At 38.6% G+C, this 19,901-nt stretch overlaps 1 protein-coding gene across 4 annotated transcripts; it reads left to right on the plus strand.

Annotated features, from left to right (window-relative positions):
- Nucleotides 1-851: 851 nt before the first annotated feature.
- On the plus strand, nucleotides 852-19,211 carry ghrhrl (growth hormone releasing hormone receptor, like). Of its 4 annotated transcripts, XM_046392491.1 has the most exons (13): nucleotides 852-1,190; nucleotides 8,499-8,604; nucleotides 9,154-9,261; nucleotides 9,976-10,067; nucleotides 10,911-11,014; nucleotides 12,168-12,300; nucleotides 12,472-12,625; nucleotides 14,013-14,073; nucleotides 14,442-14,511; nucleotides 14,835-14,926; nucleotides 15,614-15,743; nucleotides 16,817-16,858; nucleotides 17,833-19,211. In XM_046392491.1, exons 1-13 carry the CDS (start codon nucleotides 1,137-1,139, stop codon nucleotides 17,932-17,934), a joined length of 1,248 nt encoding a protein of 415 aa, XP_046248447.1. In that variant the 5' UTR covers nucleotides 852-1,136; the 3' UTR covers nucleotides 17,935-19,211. The 4 variants fall into 4 exon arrangements, with proteins under 4 accessions (XP_046248447.1, XP_046248449.1, XP_046248446.1 ...); XM_046392493.1 differs by lacking the exon at nucleotides 15,614-15,743; XM_046392490.1 differs by lacking the exon at nucleotides 17,833-19,211 and having other exon boundaries at nucleotides 16,817-17,822.
- The last annotated feature ends 690 nt before the right edge of the window (nucleotides 19,212-19,901 follow it).

Raw genomic sequence — 19,901 nt, forward strand, 5'->3', positions numbered from 1 at the left:
TTTTGTGCGCTAGGAAAATAACAACCAGTTCCATGCAGACAGCAACAGCATTCCCCCAGAGTAAAAGCTCTAGAAGTTTGTTCTTCTTCTTCCATAAACCATGAGGTGTTGAAAACAACAATGAAAGTATTTCTTATGTTAGTATGTTAGTATGTTAGTTATTTAAGTTGGTTTTCTAGCAAAAATATAAAATATTTGATGATTCCAGTTTCTCACGTGAAGATTTGCTTTTTTTTTTTTTTTTTTGAATAAGTGGGGTTTTGCTCGTTGGTCGCACAACAAAAAATAAAGCTTATGTCACTGTGGGAACTGTGATGGATATTTTTCACTGTTGATAATGAAAACAGTCTTTACTTCAAGCTCTACATCTGGTATGTTTTTTGGTATAACTGAAATAAAACTGTCTTATTTACATTTCAGTAAACTTTTACATAAAATACTTCTTAAATACTTCTTAAAAACTATCCATACGATCTGTCAGTGCGAAAAGCATGTTTGAAAATGGTCATTTACAGAAACGTAACGTAAACAAAACAGGTTTGGTATGAGACTCATATCTCAGTTTTCCACCTGTCACTCCTTCCAGGTTGGGTGCAAAGAGCAAATCGAGCCTGTTATCTCCATAACACAAAACCAAATTTTGTGTGTGACTGGTGATGGCAGTCTGGCTCTAAAGGTTGCTGACTTTTGCCTTCAAAATAAAACTGAGATGATGCTGATAGACAGCACATTTCTTCTTGCTTACCCTACTTAAAAAGTAGGGAAAAAACTTTTTTTGTGTTTTTTTTTGTCCAACAACCGTGAGGAGTATTGCGTTCAGTCCCAGCTGTCGCCTGTAGGCGTCGCTTCACGTTTGTGCCACTCTTAGTTAATTAGACTTTAATCCTTTAGCACGATATTAGAAGTAGACCTTTGCAACTGTAAAAGCATTTTATAGCCATTTTTTTCTGATAGTTTGCGAGTGAGGGCTTTACTCTGAAAATATACACAGGAAGTGCTTTTTTAGTGCTGCACGCTTGTGTTGCGTTCACACCTGAGGAGAGAGAGGGGCTCAGCATCCCTCTTGCGTCCTGCAGGAGTGTGTCGCGGTCCCTGTGAGGAAAGCTGGACTGAGCGGAGGATACTGAACCGACAACATGTCCTGTCTCCACATCAGAGGGATATTTCTCACTCTGTGTTTGGCTCCGGCTGTAAGTGATATACTTCAATCTTGCTTTAGCGAAAGAAAGAAAAATGAATTATTTTGTTCTTGCCAAGTAGGAAACTTAAAACTCTCTTTTGCAGGAAATTCACTGAGTTGTTTGAAACACCGAGCCACTGTGCCAGTGTCTAAGAGATTATTTCTGATGGTAAAGAAAACCAAAGAAACAATTGTAACAGGAATTCGGATGAGCTTGTTAATGGGGTGTGGTATTCATTGAGACTGAATCCAAACAAGACACTAACTCGTTGCGTGTGTGCGTGACAGAGCGCGCCCTGCGTCTATTTGCACCTCATATGCAGCTGTTTGGTCCATCATAAAGGTCCAAAGAAATTTTCTTGAGCTTTGCATCATAAAAGATACTGCATAAGTGTATTATTACCTGTGCACTGAATTAATGTCAATAGGTAGGCTATGAACTGAGTTTGTGTTAATTTTTAAGCAGTAGTCGAAATCATTTTGGTTGAGATTTATTGTGTGATGGATGTGTGTGTGTGTGCTGTATATACAGTATACGGTAGGTTTTGTGAATATGTGTATATAAATATATGTGTAAATAAAGTGTAACATATACTTTATAGAATATATAAGTATATATCAATGTATGAATATATGTGGCTAAAACTCCCAAATTTTCTGTTTCTTACCTACATTCTGTTTCCAAATTTCATTTTTATTGGTTTTCTTAGTTTTACTACAATAAATTGATTTTATTTATTTATTTATTATTTTTGGCTTGACAAAACAATAGCTTGGAAATTGTCAATAATTGATGAAATTATTATAATATTAATCGACACAATTGTCTGCAGGTTAATCTGTAAAAAACAAGCATCATTATTTGCAGTCCAAATGGGCTGTTTTGTGTCATTTTATAATTACTTTGTACTGACTAATTTGCATTTTGGAAATGAGTCTGTCTGTCTGTGAGGATGACATGTATGATGATGTGTTTTGTATGTAAAAAGTTAGTGTGGCAGCATAGTCAGATGTGAGTGGGTATGGATAGACAGTCTATTGTGTCCTTTCAAATATAAAACATGTAATACTGACATTTGTGCATGTATTAAGAGGGATGGGATATTAGTAAAAGAAATGTGTGAACATTTATTTTATTGAAATCAATTCAAATTGGAATCTTGATTCCATGACACTAACACACACAAATTGGAATGTTACCATGAATTCACTTTTATTGAAACCAGGAAAGTGAACATGACTGAACGACTTGTCTGCCATTGTAGCTGCATCATTTTTGCAATGTTGGCCAATCAATTGTGAAGCAAGCCAGGCACACAAACTGTACACATGTACAGACATTCACACACCGACACTCAACGGCTTTTTTTTTTTTTTTTTTTTTTTTATCAGCAGCCTCAAAGGGTTATTATTACTCGCCACCTCGCTAATTTCCATAATGTAATAGAAATATGAGAAGCAGGCAAACAGGTGGCATGATGATCTGCGTGGCAGGAAGAGAATGGGAACAGGGCACACACTCATCACTGTGTTCCACTTCATTCTTTTCTCTTTCACTGCTTAGGACTGCAGAGAATAATGATGAACTGCCAGGGCCCATAAAACACGCACACATATTTCAAAAGAAAACATAATCACACAATCAAGACATGGCTGGTCTCTTATGAATGCACAGATGTGACTGAAATATTGCACTTTAAGCAGCACATGAGAGAAAAAACAAAACAAAGCAGATGGACTAATAGTTTGACATTTTGAGAAATGTAATATTCATTTTTTGCCAAGAGTTATATAACAAGAAGAATGCCGCCGTCATGTCTTTATGATAAAATATAAAGCTAATGTTAGCCTACATCCAACTGCATAAAACTGAATGAAACAGCTAGCTAAACAGCAAGTTGTGGGTTGACATTAAAACATCAATGTGTCTTCTGACTGATTTGTCAAAACTAAAATTACAAGGCTAGTGTCTCTTAAATGTTATGTGTTTTGCAGCACCTGCAAGAAACAAGACAGAACAAAACAAAAACAAAAAGAAAAGATGAAAATTATCTGCTTTGGCTGTCTGGTGAAAAATAATAATAATGTCCAAATTATTGTCCTCCTCCATGAACCGCCACCTTATCGTGGTGGAGCAGTCTGAGTGCCCTAATGATCCCAGGAGCTATGTTGTTGGGGGCTGTTTGCTGCTGGTAGGGTATCCCAAGACAAATTGGTCCTGGGGGAAAGGTGAGATAAAGCGTGGTTCACAGAAACCTGGATGAAAGGTAAAATCAAGGAGAAGTGTACCCTGGCTGGAGGGTTACTGGGGCCCGCCCTGGAGCCAGGCCTGGGGAAGGGGCCTGTCGGTGAGCGCCTGGTGGCCAGGCCGACGCCCATGAGCCTGAAGCAAGGACATGAGTCTGTCCTTCAGTGGGCCCATCACCTGCAGGAGGAGTCAAAGGGGTCCGGTGCAGTGTGGATTGGGCGGTAGACAAAGATGGAGACCTTGGTGGTCTGATCCTCGGCTGGTGAAGCTAGCTGTTGGTACATGGAATGTCACCTCACTGGTGGGGAAGGAACCTGAGCTTGTGCAAGAGGTTGAGAGATACTGGCTAGATAAAGTTGGGCTCACCTCTATGTACAGCTCTGGAACCAGTCTCTTTGAGAGGGGTTGGACTCTCTTCACTTCTCTGGAGTTGCCTTGGATGAGAGGCAGAGGGCAGGAGTGAGCTTACTTATAGCCCCACAATTCTCAGCCTGTATGTTGGGGTTTACCCCAGTGAATGTGACAGGTGCTGGAACCCTTCCATTGTTCTAATGGCTGGGCTCAGCCTTAGAGATAGGGTGAGGAGCTCGGACATCCGGGAGGGGCTCCTTCGCATCGAGAGGAGCCACTTGAGGTGGTTCGGGCACCTGGTTAGGATGTCTCCTGGACGTCTCTCTGGGTAGTTGGTTCGGGTATGACCGTCCGGGAGGAGAACCCGGGGTGGACCCAGGACATGGAGGGATTATATCTCTTGTCTGGCCTGGGAACGCCTTGGTATCGGGGAGAGGACAGCGTGATCTTCCCGGCTGAGGCTGCTGCCCCCACGACCTGGATTCAAATAAGTGGAGGAAGACAAGACGAGTCACAAAAGCCGTAGATGGACTGTTGTATGCAAGTGCCAGCTAAAAACAATAATTTAGCTTTTTAAAATGTATGTTTAGTCGATGATGATAAATATGAAGCTAATGTTACATCCAGCAGCTGAATAGCTTAACCTAGCACTAGAAACAGAAGAAACAACTGGGTAAATCAAAAGTCATGGTTTGGCCTTAAAACTTGAATTTCTTTTAAATCTTTTTACACTTATTAAACAAACAAGATAAATTAAATGTGGACAGAGTCAGGCTGTTTCCCTGTTAAAAGTTGATTTTTTTTTATCTTGATAGATATATCTAGTATACAGATATGAAACTGGTATCAATCGTCTCATCTAATGGTCGGCAAGAAAGCTAATAAGCATAATGTCAAACAATTTGTTCTGTATCTGAACTTCAGAAATGGGCTGTGTTTATACTCTGTTTCTGACTGATTGAACATGTTTCATATTTTTATACTGTTCTACAGTACCACTTAAGCTGCATAAAAGTGCACCTCACTCGCTGTTGAAAATAGAAGGCAACATCTGCAAAGTGAGCCCAATCCAATGGCCCCTTTTTGGGTAGTTAGTAGATAATGGGCTTCACCTCTCAGAGAACATTTTTACAGCACACTGCATGCTAACCTGGCAATGTGAAGGGACCTTTGCCTGTGCATTTAGTTTCATGGCTCATATCATCTAGACTTACCTTAAACAACCCCTCCGTCTCTTTATCTCCCTATCTCTGCTTCAGTCTCTCAAATTCAGCAGTGTCTTTCTTTATCCCATCAGTTGAAATGCATGGGCACGCCATGCACCCTTGGTGCTTGTAACGGTCTTGACTCTGGCTTTGCTCCTCTCCTCCTGCCTTTCAAAACTCTGCTTAACTGCACATCATACATATGTAGAATAAAATGTCTGCACAGCATCTGCTTGCATATAAACAGGCATTTGACTTACAGTGTGCCATCTGACTTTGGATGCTTTTCTTTTGTCTAGTAACATGAGAGCATATGGTTTTCTGCTTTGAATGTAAATGCCTTGGCTCATTCCATTATAACAACACAATTCCAGTCTATCAGAGAACAAAATGATGCGATTTGCATGCATGTCCCACCTTGAAACACACTACACACTCCAATTGTTTGAATTCAATTTTCCAGCAGCAAGGTAAACTTCTTTTTTTCATGCATCCCTGTCTGCCTTTGAACAGGAAAAGCAGTAATTGCTGTGTAAATTGCACAATAACACCTCTCATTAGATTATTAGCATTGCATTAGGAACAAAGAGGACTGGCAGCTATTTGCTTCTGTTGTTTCCATCACGTCTGCTCCTCATTGATGGAAGGAGAAATGGTGCTGAGAGCTTGCTTATTTGTTCCTGCTTATACTTAAAGAAAACGGAGGGAGACACTTTTTTGTGCAACAGCTGTCAGGAATATTGTGTTCTATTCCGGCTAGCTTTCTTTATTTTCTTTATTCTCTAGGTGTATTTGTAATAATTTGGTATTCTGGACAGACACAAGTGCTGTCTTTTTTTACTAAGAGTCCCATTATTTTTGCATATGAGATTGCGAACAAGTTCAAAGTTAAGAAACAAAATTAGGAGAAAGGGCTGAGGTGAGTGATTGTGTTGGAAATGCAGAAATGAAGATTTTTATTCCAAACCAATCTCATGCATGGTCTATGTATTTTCTAATACATCCTGATGAATTTCTGATCTGGCACGCAGAACTCTAGGTTTAAATCCTTCAAATTCTCTGGCTTTGTTTTGATGAGGATCTCAAAGGCACAGTGTTTTCTTGTAAGGGGAGCCTGATCAGCCATAGATTGACTGCAAAATTAGATATCTTAGACCTTAGCTTTCACATATAGCAAATCAACCCCGAGTTGATCAGTAGAGTTGTATTCCATATGTTTTTCAATAACATAGTGCTCAGTTCAAATCAACATAAAACAAAATGACAATTAAAGGCTATATCTATGCAAGGCATACTCAGTTATGTAATTTCATGAAATTGCTTCAGGTGGACTTGTGTGGTTGCAGAGGTTGCTGTTTCTCTCTTCAGAAGAGCTCATTGATCTTTTCTAATGGATATGTATATAACACGCAACCAGCACATTCTATTGGATGACACAAAGAAACTGGATTATGCAGTGGGAGTGCTAGTGGTCCCACAGGAATTTTGCTTCTGAAGCTTCTTTTCATGATGAGTTTGGTTGCACTTGTGTTGCCTCTGGTCTTTCAAAATGAGATATGCGACTGTGCTGAATCAAGGACGAACGTCTGTGCAATCAATAGCAGAGATGACTTTAACGAGGCTTTGTCTGTAACCTTTTGTATTGTCCTCTTTGTTTTATTGAATATGCATTTTCTAAAACTCAATGAGAGACTCAAATAGAAGCCTCAAAATTACTGAATATCGGAAAAACATCATGCAAAACATTCTCGAAATTTCAAGTAGTTTTGGAAATGGAGCAGCATCATGATGTGTGCATGTAAGTACCCCCTTTTCTCCTTTCTGTGCTTTGTTCTTGTTTTTGTATGGATGTGCTCATCTCTTCTTTTTAGTGCATACACACATTTCTGTCATTCCTGCTGACATCATGGAGTCTCTTTCATTTCCTATCCACTAAACCTGGACAATATCTTCAAGACCCATGCAGAGACTTGCAAAAAGAGTGTGTGCTTGATTAAAAAAAAAAATCTTATTGCAAACTGTTCACCAGAAGGGATTTATGAATGAAGTCAAATTGTTATACAAGTCAGTAACAGCATCATTAAAGTCTAAACCTGGGGCTACAGTAATTAACATAAATGAATCTTTTTCAACATACTAGCAAGTGTGTTGCACTTGCCTACGTAATAAAGATTTAAAAAAATCAGATCAGCATTTCAATAACATGGAAAATATTTTAACAGGAAACAGATGCTGCTGCATTCTGTTGTCAAAGCTACCAAAAAAGACCCAGCCTGATGCTCTGACCTTTATATTCAGAGCCACTTAAGTTCACCAGCAGCATGAAACAAAAATAAATGACACTTGATTTTAACCCAGAATACATCGTACATTAGGCGTTTCAAACAAGACCACATACCACCATCAATCTCCTCAGTAAGTTTAGAGATATAATCAATTTATATACACTAATCAATCAATTAGTGTATTAATTAATTAATGGAATAGAATAAAATATATCACTTCTACCATCATTTTTTAGACATCAGGACATGTTAGATACATCAACAGATCGACGCGAAAATGTTAATGCAGGCTACATTTTGACATTCCCAGCTGGCGACAGTTGCACGTTGAGTTGCTATGTGGGTTCACTTTCTGGATGAAAGAATGACCTTTTGATGCTTATTGTAGAATCAGATTCCACACCAGATTGTAAAAGAACTGTTTGACTCAGTTCTGGCCCGTCGTGCCACTTTGACTCTTTTCTTTGGAACTCCTGCCATCTGGAAATCCCTTAGCACCAATGGATGTTCTGTCAAACACAATTGTTATATATTCATATTCATACTGTGCTTCAAAACCTTAGTAAGGAAAGCTTCCTTCAGACAATGATCAGTAGCCTTTCACTGTCAGCTGGTGTATGGCATTCTGTCCCGGTATAACACAGGAGTGCTTGTGCAGTCTCACTGAAGTTGGATTATTTGACTTATAACCTCTTTGTAACATTTTTGTTGAGCAACGCTGACACAGACTGGGTGTCATGTCATGTCCTCTTTCAGTATATTTCCTCCATTTGCTCTCTTCCCATGTTACCCTCCATCACCCACCTTTCATCAGCTCTTTTATTTCTCAGAAGCAAGATGTTCCTGTTTGTTTTAGTCTGAGATAAATGTCAGTCAAATGCAAATCGAGTTATTCTGTTTTTATTTGACATCAGGAAACAGATTAATGAGCAGGACTAGACAAACATGGATGAAGTGCAGAGATGTTGGAGGCCAAGACAATCATCTGTGTCCTTAGAGACAAACTCAATGAATGAATTTTTCAAAGCTAAAGGAATCGCATAGAGCCAAAATGAGTCGCTGCCCTTTAAAATTGACATGCATTTTTTTCAGACACATGACATGCCTTCTTGTAATTACAGACTGAGTGGCCTCTGTGCCATCCGGTTATATGTCTGTATATATCTAATACAGTATCCCTTCCTTCTATTCTTCCTTCTTTCTTTCCTTGCTTTTTTTCCTAACTCTAGGCTTTGTCGAGCCTGCACCCTGAATGTGAGTTCATATTTCAGCTGGAGAAAGAAGAGCGTAACTGTCTTCAGTACATTGCAGAGCAGGGCAACAGAAGCACAGAAGGTGTGTTTTTCATTTTAAAATCACCCTGCAGCAGCAGCAGCACGGCTGTAGTTGAGATATGAAAAACACCCCAAATGTTCACATCAAGTACAAGAGCCTAAGCTTGAATAAATGCTCCACAGAGAATCATCAGTTGTCAGAGCAGATTCTTGATGGCATCGCAACCGCCGAACGAAAACGCACTGGCTGATCTATCAGTGTGATGCATCTGTAGAGGGGGACATTAAGGATAGTTACATAAGGATTTATGTATGTAATCTAGCTCAAGATAAAGGCCTTGGCACTTTCTCATTCTTGTCTTAATACAGTTTACACAGAGGAGGATGTTAAAGCTCTAAAGAATGTTGTTGGGGGTGTTGCGCATGATACGCCCCATTTACCTCTACTGTACCTCGATGAGCACATATTTATACTGTGTGCATTTTGGATGGTGGTGTATGACAGGTCTATAATTGTGTATTCATGGAATCTCTCTTGTGATTAAATACCTTGACAGACACATACTTACCTTTTTGTCAACCTTCTTTCTCATCCTAAATCTCTGTAAAGGGTGTTGGCCGTTCTGGGATGCAGTCCTCTGCTGGCCTCCTGCAGTCATTGGGGAAACAGTCCGCAGTGCTTGTCCTGCGGTCTTCTCCCTCTTCAAAAACAACACAGGTGACTAAAAGATCATATGGTGTAAAAGGTGGGTGGAGGGTCTGCTGTTCAGGGTTAATTATGTGAGCAGCATATTCAACAAAATTAACTTGGATTGCTGTTCTAATGAAAGCATAGAGTGTTTTTGATCCTGATGATTCCACAAAGCTTATTTTGTGTATTGTTTGTTATTATTTTTTATTTATTTATTTATTAGTTGAGCTATTTATTTACTTTTTTTTTTCCTTTCTTTTGTTTTTTAGTTTTGGGAATTATACTCATGCTGGCTGTCTGTGCCCAGACTTGTTGGGTTGTCACAAGAGACTGTAATCTAATTATTTTTTTCTTAATTAAATTTACAGGTTTGGGAGTGTATGTAGAGAGTGAAACCCATATAAACACATTACAGTGTGATCAAACCAGAAGTACGTTGGCATTGTGTGTCTAACTAAGGTTAAATGATCATAGAGATGGTTGTGTGAGGGTTAAAAATACCATGGATTGACAAAACTGCAATATATCCACCGGTTTTATTACGTGGACCACTTGGCTTTGGCTGATATTAGGTTTCCACTTTTTGCTTGTTTTCCAGGAACTGATCAACCAGCACTGACATCCCAAGAGCCACGCTAAACATTTTATGTAAAATCTCCACGGCTTCACAAGTCCGTTCATTCTAATCTGAATATTATCTCTTCATGGTTGACTTTTTGACCTCTTGATGTTTCACCTCAGGTTCAGTTAGTCGTAACTGCACCAGTGGAGGTTGGACCAGACCTTCTCCACCGTACCATATCGCCTGCAGCGTGGATGATGACATTCCTGAGGTGAGAGTTGCTGGGGCAAGGCAGATAAAGAGGTCAGACTGGGGACTGGGAACATCCAGAGGACAGAAATTATAAACAGATGGGGAAGCAATTGGAGGAGCAACCAAAAGAAAAAGGAGAAAGAACAAAAAGAAACAGCAGGACAAATACGGAAGGAGAGCCAACTTGTTTCAATTTCAGAAATCTACAGACCAAAAAAGTTAAATTAGCAAAGGAAAAATGTACCACGTTGCAAGAGGTTCTTGTAAGTGCGGTTTGTCAGACTGTGACGAAGTGAAACGTTTCTTGCCACGTTTATTTTTTGCTAATTAAGATTCAAGTGAAGTAATAGGAGTAGTAGTAGAATAGAAAGTGAAATTTGTACAAAAATAAATGTGCCTCAGATGAAAATACCTCTGCAAGGTATTTGAAATGTCACTCCTTGGATAATAGCTGAAATTATCTTGTTTCACAAAGAGAGAAAGGTGCTTAATCGTACTGAACAGTGGTTTTTGAGGATAATTATGAGAAAATACAGATAGTCCTTTGTCTTGAGTTAAAAAAGACCTTCCAATAACAGGAATGGAAAGTCTCCAATTACAAGTTCTGCTGCTGCTATAATTAAGTAGCTTTTTTCTTTACTTTTTTAGGTTGATTCAATAGTCTGCTAAGCCCAGTCATAGTGCTGTTAGACAGCCTCAAAATACAGAAAAAGCTTTCTTGCAGTTATACCACAGTCATCTTCAATGCAGTTGAGTCTCAAGCTTGTCTACAATTTCATCTCATTCTGAGATATTACATTCATTTAGAGTCCGACAGCATTTTGAAAAGCTTACAGAATCTTCCTTCTTGTCTTGCTTTCAGACAGAGCAGGCATACTTCGCCACAGTGAAGCTCATATACACCATTGGCTACAGCATCTCTCTGGCGGTGCTGGCTGTTGCTGTGTTGATCCTGTTGCTCTTCAGGTAGGAACAGATTACAAGATCTGATAGTGCTGAGAACTGAATTTTAGTCCATCATCATGAATAACCTGTGCATTTTGGTAAACTCTGGACCAATTCACATACCACAGGCAGTCAAGCACTAGCAATCACAACAATAATGTACTTGGAAAAAAAAGATTATTCTAAGACACTATTATTCTTAGGTATAATAAAAAGCTTTTAATAATGGCTGACTCTGATCAGTTTTTTCCCCTTGTCAATATCCTGTGCTATATTTGAAATGTGCTACTACTGACACTGTACACAGGACCTGTTGGTAGCTTTGCCACAATTAAATTTATGACCTAGTCTAGGTAACTACAGGAACAGTTTGGCATTTTGGGAAATGTGTTTGTGCTTCCATGTTTAGAGTTAAAGGGTTAACAACTCTCCATGTCTGTGTGCTAAATATGACGCAAGAGCAAGCAGGTGATTGGCTTGAGCTCGAGTTGGCTGCCTGAACTAGCTTGCAGGCTTCACTCCATTTGTCACAGTGTTATGAGGCAAACAAAATGAACATCATTTTCTCACGCATAACCCCTTATGAGAGGCACACTTAAGTCCACATGGAGAAGACATAACAGGGCCTATAATCCACTTATCAACTGATGGTCATGATGTCAAGGGCTTCATCACACCTGCCTGCCCAACTCTTTGGTTCACTGAGTTAAGTGGGAGCTTGTACAGACACAAAACCTCTTAATTAATGACTTCTTTTTTCTCTGTCCAGGTGGTGTCTGTTTGTCCTGAAATGATGATCACTTAAACATGATACCACCAACCTCTCTTCTCTAATTTCTCTTTTTTATTCTCATTCTTTGTTATGGGTCTCATACACTGTACAATTTAATGGCTGTATTTTCTTGCTAACTGGTTTGCTTTCTGTTTTGTTTTTCATTTTTTCATTCACATATTTTGGCCCTAAACTGACACCACGCTTTGTTTACTGCTAGTCAAAAACCATGGAAACTAAGGTATTGTAGGCGTTTGTTCAGGTGTAACAATGTAGTGTGACAATGTGTCAAAAAGCAGAATTTATTTTGACTATTTGACCAGCTTGTACTCTAATCAAACCATCTGGCTTTGCAGTATATATTGCCTGTTTGTTACCTGATTTTTATTTTTTTTTTAACAGGAGGCTACGCTGTGCAAGGAACTTTATTCACATCCAGCTCTTCATGACATTTATCTTGAAGGCCGTGGCAGTGTTCATTAAGGATGCTACACTGTTCTCAAGTGATGACATCAACCACTGCACCCTTTCTACAGTAAGATAATGTCATTGAGGACAAGTGCTTCTTGGTTGTATTAAGAAATTCATATGGGCAGTTTCTCCTCTTCTCATATTTATGCACTGCACTCATTGCATACTGCAGCACAGTCTCTCATACCAATCCCTCCTTAGGATTCACTCCATGTTCCTTCCTTCTCCTGTCCAGTTTGCTTGTAAGGCCTCTGTGGTCTTCTGTCACTACTGTGTAATGGCCAATTTTTTCTGGCTCCTGGTGGAGGCGCTCTACCTCAATTCCCTGCTGCTTTCGTCCTTCTATCACAGTCGCCGGTGCCTCTGGGGCTTCAGCCTGCTGGGATGGGGTGAGAAACAGTGACGTCTGTTATATTGAGCTGCAGAGTTTGGTTCCAATATAAAACAGAAATACAGTAGCCTTACCAGAGGGCTACAAAAGGTGCTTCTTAAACATTGTCAGTAATAGATGCAAAGATTACAAAATGAGGGGATTTAAAAAGACTGCATCATTTGTATTTTGCAGATACTTGGGATTTCAGCTCTGTATTAAATAAATGTTTGCTCAAGGTGAGTTACACCTTTAGAGGAATACAGAAAGTGAGAAAAAAAAGTTTAGAAAGTACTATCTGACCATTAGAGACATGCTAAAATCAGAAAGTCTAACATTTATCAAAGCAAATTGCCTTTTCAAGTGCACTCACATTGGTTTGTTAGAGCCAAGGCTGAGTTGTTTATTCTGTTTATGCAGCCAGTGCACTATGTGTAGAATGAGTTTTTGCTTTTTGTAATCTCAGAAAATCAGTATTACTATACCAGTAAAGTGATGCATCAGAGGCTGTTATTCTTCTTGGAGTGCATAAACACTCAAAACTGTGATTTGCAGTTCCAAATCCAACTAACCTCCATGTGGTTTGGCGCATCTCTTTATTTTGAAAACTATTTGCCCTGCTTTGCAGACATCAGAAATGTGTGTATCACAAGATTTTTTAAAAATATGTTCTGTGAGTGGTGCTGTTATGTCTTGGTCATTACTGCCTCTTAGATCAGAAGCTTTGCAGTTTCAGAGTTTAATTTTGACATTTACTTTGGCTCCACAATTTTGACCTGTAATTACTTCCAAGAAGAATGTATTTTTAAATTCCAAATGTAGTAGCCTTTTTACATATTTTTTAACACTAAAACACACTAGAAGATGCATCATCTTCCAAAATCAGCCGACTGATTACAAACATATCAAACTGAAGAGTAAGATACTTATTACATGTCAGTGTTTCAAAGGAGATTCACAGCTATCTTTTGGGACAGCAGGAGGCAGTCAGACCGCCGTTGGCCACCGTTCCCAAATTATTATTGCAATACAGCTTAGCTGTAATTACCAAACAAACTGAATGCCCAAGTTGATTTCTTGAGAACACGTGTAGTCACTACACGTGTTCTTAAGAATAATCATAGATTACATTGTAGTCTGTGATTAAATAAAAGGAGCCACTGCCACTTATCCAGCCAACAATAAACATAGAGGAATTTGTCCCAATGGTCACAAGGCAAGGAACTTTAGCATAAATTAGCATACTCTAAATATGTAGTGCGCAAAGCTTCCTTTTACTTCTGAGTTCTTCATGGGCAGATCAATGCAGATATTAGAAAAGTGGACATCCAGCTGTGTAATTATGATTCACCTGTGTATTGATTGTGGTTCACTGATATTAGTTTTGATTTTCTGCCTTTCCACAGGTGTACCTGTGCTCTTCATCATCCTGTGGATTGGATCCAGATTGTACTTTGAGGACACAGAGTATGTATATACTTCCAGTACCATTCCTATCTCCACAAGCACAATTATTTATTTTATTCATTTGCTGACTAATATTGCAATTAGAAATACAGCGAGGACTACAGCAGTTATAGCCACATCGGTGTAGCATTTTCCTTGAATCATTTTATAATATACCATAATGCAACAATTTGTTTTTGAGGAAGAAACATGAAGGATTTTATATGTCGTTAACTTTTAAAAAATGTAGTTTTCAGTAACAGTAATTAAACTCACTATACTTTTATTGATCTTTATTCCACAGTCAGTTGAACTCATTGTATATCTCAAACTTAAGGAACTTACAGAGACTAACTGAAGCGCACCACTCTAAATGTCTTCCTCTATAGATGTTGGGACATCAACGAGGACTCACCCTATTGGTGGATCATCAAAGGGCCAATTGTTGTGTCTATAGCGGTAAATGCTGCCATTCTTTGAAACAAACAAAAAGATGGACTGTTCAGTAGACCCCAGATCACAGATTGTTATGCAGATGATTCTGTTTACTATCTTTTTAGAGATGGTTTCTAAGAAATTTGCTTTTTGTGAACCTCAGAACAGAAAACTTCCCTCACACCACTCCTAGTCAATTACACACTTGACTGCTCACACTGTTTCCATGGCATTCAGTAATCATAATGTTCTAAGTGACATTTGTTACAGTAGCTGTCAAGACCTAATCCCATTAAAGCTGAACTTTTTGAAAATTAATTTTACAGTCTTGCTTTTTCTATCATCAGGTCAATTTTATGCTCTTCATGAACATTGTCAGAATCCTGATACAGAAGCTCAATCCTCGGCTGATCCAGTTCAATAACTCCTCTCAGTACAGGTAATCCTTCATTCTGCAGATACATTTGTAGAAACAGTAGCGATCTGATCTTCGACTTGAGTAATTTTTAAGACAAAGAAGAAGTTAATTTAAACAGAAAATTACCATCTGTAATTTCTATATTCTATAAGTTTTAGATTTTCTTTTTTCCCACTTTGATGTAGGGAAAGATCCAAGCTTCCCGCCACAATGGGCAATATGTAATTCATTCAGTCACTATTGAAGCTCAAACTAGTCAGTCTAACCACGTCTACCTTCCAACTACTCAACAGGCTTATCAGAATTTCTAATTTAAACAGGCTCACTAATTTGCAGAATTGATGTTCAGGGACATCATGCATATCCGGATCTTATAAAAGATATACCAAAGCTAAGTCAAGTGATGCTTGACTTAATCACACCAACTAAATTAATATGTTCCTCCTCACATAAAAAACATTACCTCTGCACTCGCATTTTAATATCTTCACTTTGAAATCATACACCTGCGACTACCTTTCCACCCATAAACAAAAGCTGTGCACTGGCTTACGCTCACACACAAGTATCCACTTGATTGGCATCTGATGATTAGCGTGTCTTCATGCATGATGCTATCCGGAGCTTCATTCACATGAATCATGCCCTAAACGACTCTCTGAGGTAGCTTCATCTTCTGCATCTTTTTTCTTTCCTTCTGTGCTACAGACGCCTGACTAAGTCCACCCTCCTTCTCATCCCTTTGTTTGGTACTCACTACATGTTCTTCAATTTTCTGCCCGACTACTTCAATGTTAATCTGCGCCTCTGTATTGAGCTCTGCATGGGATCCTTCCAGGTACACACGTGTAAACACTCAATTTTCTGACAGCAATATATTGCACATGCTCAGAAACCATGAAATTACACACATAGTATGTATGGGCTACAACCCAAAAACCAGTATGTATCTCTCTAAACTGTTGTATTTTGTAGTGAACCCTCATTGTTTGATCAGTGAACATGGGAATGAATCCTATCCATCACAATAAGTGCATCTAATTTGGAGAACATCTTGAATAAATTAATTTTTCACATTACTGGTCTACAGTTGAAAGTCATTTAGGTTACTGAATTTGCTTTGCTTTCTGCACTTCCTTACATATTCCATATACAATTCGTCCTGAGGGGGGCATAAATGCATGAACAAAATCTTTTGGAAATATTTATATCTGGAGGTTTACTGGCATAGCCATCCCTAGAACCTGGGCAGCATTCTCTGGGGATGAAAATTTAAGCCAATGCGAAGGCGCCAAAAACTGCAATTTGAGGCTGGTGCCAGAAGCAAGTAAATCGCACCCCATGTGGAAAAGCCCTACTTTACAACATAAATAAACATGTGCAGGTCATGTTACTTGGCAGTGCTGTGTTGTTAGCTAAATTTAGGAAAGTGTTTGCATCTGCCAAAGACATGCAGCCAAAAAAAGTCTTTCATGTCATATGTGGCTCAGCCTGGTTTGCCAGCCAGTTCCCCAAACTGCATTTTGTTCCTGGCCCCTTTTCTTTTGAGAATTGAAATGAGTAAGTCACAGAAGTATGAAATAAGCATAGAATTTACTCGTGACGAAACAGCCAAAACAACTGTAACACAAGCTTTGTTGATAAAAGACCAATTTTATTCTGCATGTTTTAGTGTAAAGACAAGAGGAAAAGCAGCAGTTGTCTCTTTAAGATACTACATGGTTTACACAAGTACATTTATTGAGATCTTAATTCAAACCGTTCTCTGCTCCACTCTTGGATGTCGGCTGTGTGAGCAAAACAAAATATGTGGACCTCTTTTTAATTCTCATTCTTCAGTCTATGGGCTCTTACTTGTGTGACATTCAAGTTATCTCCACATGTTAATGATAAAAACCGTCTCTCCTACAGGGGCTTCTCGTTGCGGTTCTCTATTGCTTTCTCAATCAAGAGGTCAGTACGAGCCACACCACTCTCAAGCATTTACTGCAACATAATCAACAAATCACACAGATAATTTACAATCCTCTGTTGCATAATGAACCTGTGAACCCAGATCATGTGTCAGCAAGGGATGACTGGTTTAGAGTTGTCATAGTGTGAGATGGAAAATAATTTGCCACTTCTCCTGACCTCATTGCATAATGGAAGGACCTCGAGCACTTTTGTAACCATCAAGACTAATGTGAGGACAACCCCACACAGTCTGAGGGCAACACCAGTCTGTGTTTAATACTGAGCACACAACAATTCAAAATCCAAGTTAATCTATTTGGTGCATTCTGGCCACATAGATAATATTCCATCAAATGCACATCTATATTGCCTTGTAGATATAAACACAAAGCAAAAAAAAAAAAAAAAAATTAAATAAAATAGAAACGGTATAGTTAAAAAATTACAACTGGAGTTTATCACAAATGTTGCTCGATGCCACAGAAAATTAAAATGTCACTGATACCCCAATAATACGTTAAATAAATATCTTTGATGAATTAACACCCAATAAAATGACTTGTCATCACTACAAGGGCAATGTGAATGTGAATTAGTGTTCAGGTTGAGACTTATGGTGGTTTTTTGATTTTTCAAGATATTCTGGCTCTGTCTTAAAGCAACAAAATCAGCAACTCTAAATTTCACAAATAGACACAATATATTTTTTTAGTTTGAGCCACACAGGAAACAAAGTGTAAAAAGGACAATTTGCAGTTCTGGAAACTATTTCTTAACTATGAGCAGTTGCCAGGCAACCAGCATGGACTCCAGAAAGTACCACTCCTGGCTAAGAAACAATTGAGTCTTTGTCTTTGTGCTAAGAGAAACTAACCATCTTCTGGTTTTAGTCTCATATTAGCACTGATTTTGCAAGTTTCAAAAGAGCTAAACACTGCATCTGGTGCTCATGCACGTGTTTTTATTGACAGGTCCAGAAAGAGGTCCATGTGCATTGGCTGAGGTGGCAGGAGAGGAGCTATGGTGTGGTGTCACCTGCTGCAAAGGGCAGCCAGATGGACACACCCTTCTAGTGGTGTCCTGACCGGTCCTCACCCTCTACCTATAAGACTTCTGCCAATCGGACGCATATCCATCATCGTCTCTAGTGGGCTGTACAGTATGCATAACACCAGTGATTGTCAGCCAAGCACCATTGAAGCCTGAGTCTATATGTTTTTAAATGTATCACAGACTGTTTTAGTGAGTGCATTCCTTCAGCCTGAGTGGACGTGAACTTTCCTGTGGAGAATGTTTCTGAAATCTCATGACATTTCACATGCACACTTCAAGACAGGTCCCACCAGTTTTATATCCTTATCTGTTTGCACACTGTGGCAACAACTTTAGAAAGGTCAGCTTCAAAATTACCTTCGAGGGCTCACCGATCAAATTAAAGTGTGTAAGAGAGGCAAGGTTCCCCAAGGGACCTTGGCTTGGAAAAAAAGTGAATGATAGTTAATAAGGTAACACAAGTATTTTGATAATAATAATTTGATCCTGTTTGAATTGTGCCACGAATTCCACAAATGATGTTTATCAGTTTAAAAGAAAGACAGTCACTGTCACACTTTCATGGCACAATGCTGATGACCACTTTACTGTTTACTTCAAAGGCTAAAGCCAATAAAGCGTGATGTGTCCTGTCATGTCGTGTTCCACCTCAACGATATGAAAGTCTCTACATCTCCACCACCACCTGCAAGTCAGCAAAGGACCATGTAGGATACTGTATGTATCACGGAATTATTTCTAAATTGTTTAAGGAATGCTAAAATGTTGTTAATAATTTCACATATTCCCTTAATTACCAAATTTGTGGAGCTCACTTTGATGGGATTAGCATTTGTATTCTTTATGTCTTACAAATCTGATGAAACAACATAAAAAATATTGAATTACTACTGAGTTCTGCACTGGCCAGATTCTTTTTTATCATAAGTGAAACATTTGCCTTATACTTTATGTATGAACTAGTTGCTGTCAGACTGTTGTTTTGCAATGACTTTCCTCTGTTGTTTCATCTGGATGTTTCTGCTTTCCTCGTGCCTCTTTCTGTGATGTCTTTTTGTGATGCCTTGTGAAAAAATAACGGCTTCCTGCAAGTTAAAGCGTAAGAATTTTTACTAAGCTTCATCATGGCTCTAAGCAACCTCTTACACAAAATGAAGATATCATTGATGGGCAGCTGAAACATTGTTCATAACCTTGATCACAAGGAAGCTGTGTAATTCATAAAAACAGTATAAAAGTAGTTTGTAAAATGTCTCTTTTGCCTCATAAGGAAAACCTTAATAAATGTTATTGTTAAAGGCAGGGGAATAAAATGTGTCAATTTGTCATTTTTTAAACAACAAACTAACATCTTTATCTTCAAACTTTTGCAATAATGAGTTATCTGCTTGTGTAAATAGACATTTTAGACAATTGAAGATATTCATAGATGTACTGACTATCTGTCCACTTAGATACATTAGAGCATTAGAGCCATCACATTATAATCTATACTGACATGATGGTTTCCATTATTTCCATTAGTCACCTGCATATGAAAAATTACTGAAATCCACAGCTGCAGGAACAAAAATGAAATACTGTTTTAGCATTTCATAAACACATTTACATTTACATGTGGGTTTGGTTCACTATAACTTTAGTGATTTAAAGCTTTCACTGCTGGTAGCATGCGTCTGTCCATGGTCTAGAAAAGCATCCTGCAAGGGCCAAAAATGTAGTCTCTGGTTGACACATTATTGGTAAACAGTTTCACAAGATGGATTCTACTGAGAAATATGGACTGACGACAGATAATTATGAATATATATAACATCTGGACAGGAAATGGGAACAGTAGTGTTACCATTCCCAACTTTATTGTCAAGTTCACAACAGTTTTAAATTCCTCCAGAGATATCAGATTCGTATTTTGCAGACTATTCCAAATGGCACAGTACAACACATACAGTATCTGAGATAGTGATGGCAAGACAAACTCTGCAAA

This window comes from Scatophagus argus, chromosome 6 (genome assembly GCF_020382885.2).
Source record: "Scatophagus argus isolate fScaArg1 chromosome 6, fScaArg1.pri, whole genome shotgun sequence".
Taxonomy (NCBI): Eukaryota; Metazoa; Chordata; class Actinopteri; family Scatophagidae; genus Scatophagus; species Scatophagus argus.

What these genes read in the sequence shown, in the direction of transcription:
- ghrhrl (XM_046392490.1), top strand. Translation starts at nt 1,137, where the DNA reads ATGTCCTGTCTCCACATCAGAGGGATATTTCTCACTCTGTGTTTGGCT. An exon ending in GGGCAACAGAAGCACAGAAG is followed by an intron (nt 8,605 to 9,153) that starts GTGTGTTTTTCA and finishes ATCTCTGTAAAG; the next exon opens with GGTGTTGGCCGTTCTGGGAT. An exon ending in CCTCTTCAAAAACAACACAG is followed by an intron (nt 9,262 to 9,975) that starts GTGACTAAAAGA and finishes GTTTCACCTCAG; the next exon opens with GTTCAGTTAGTCGTAACTGC.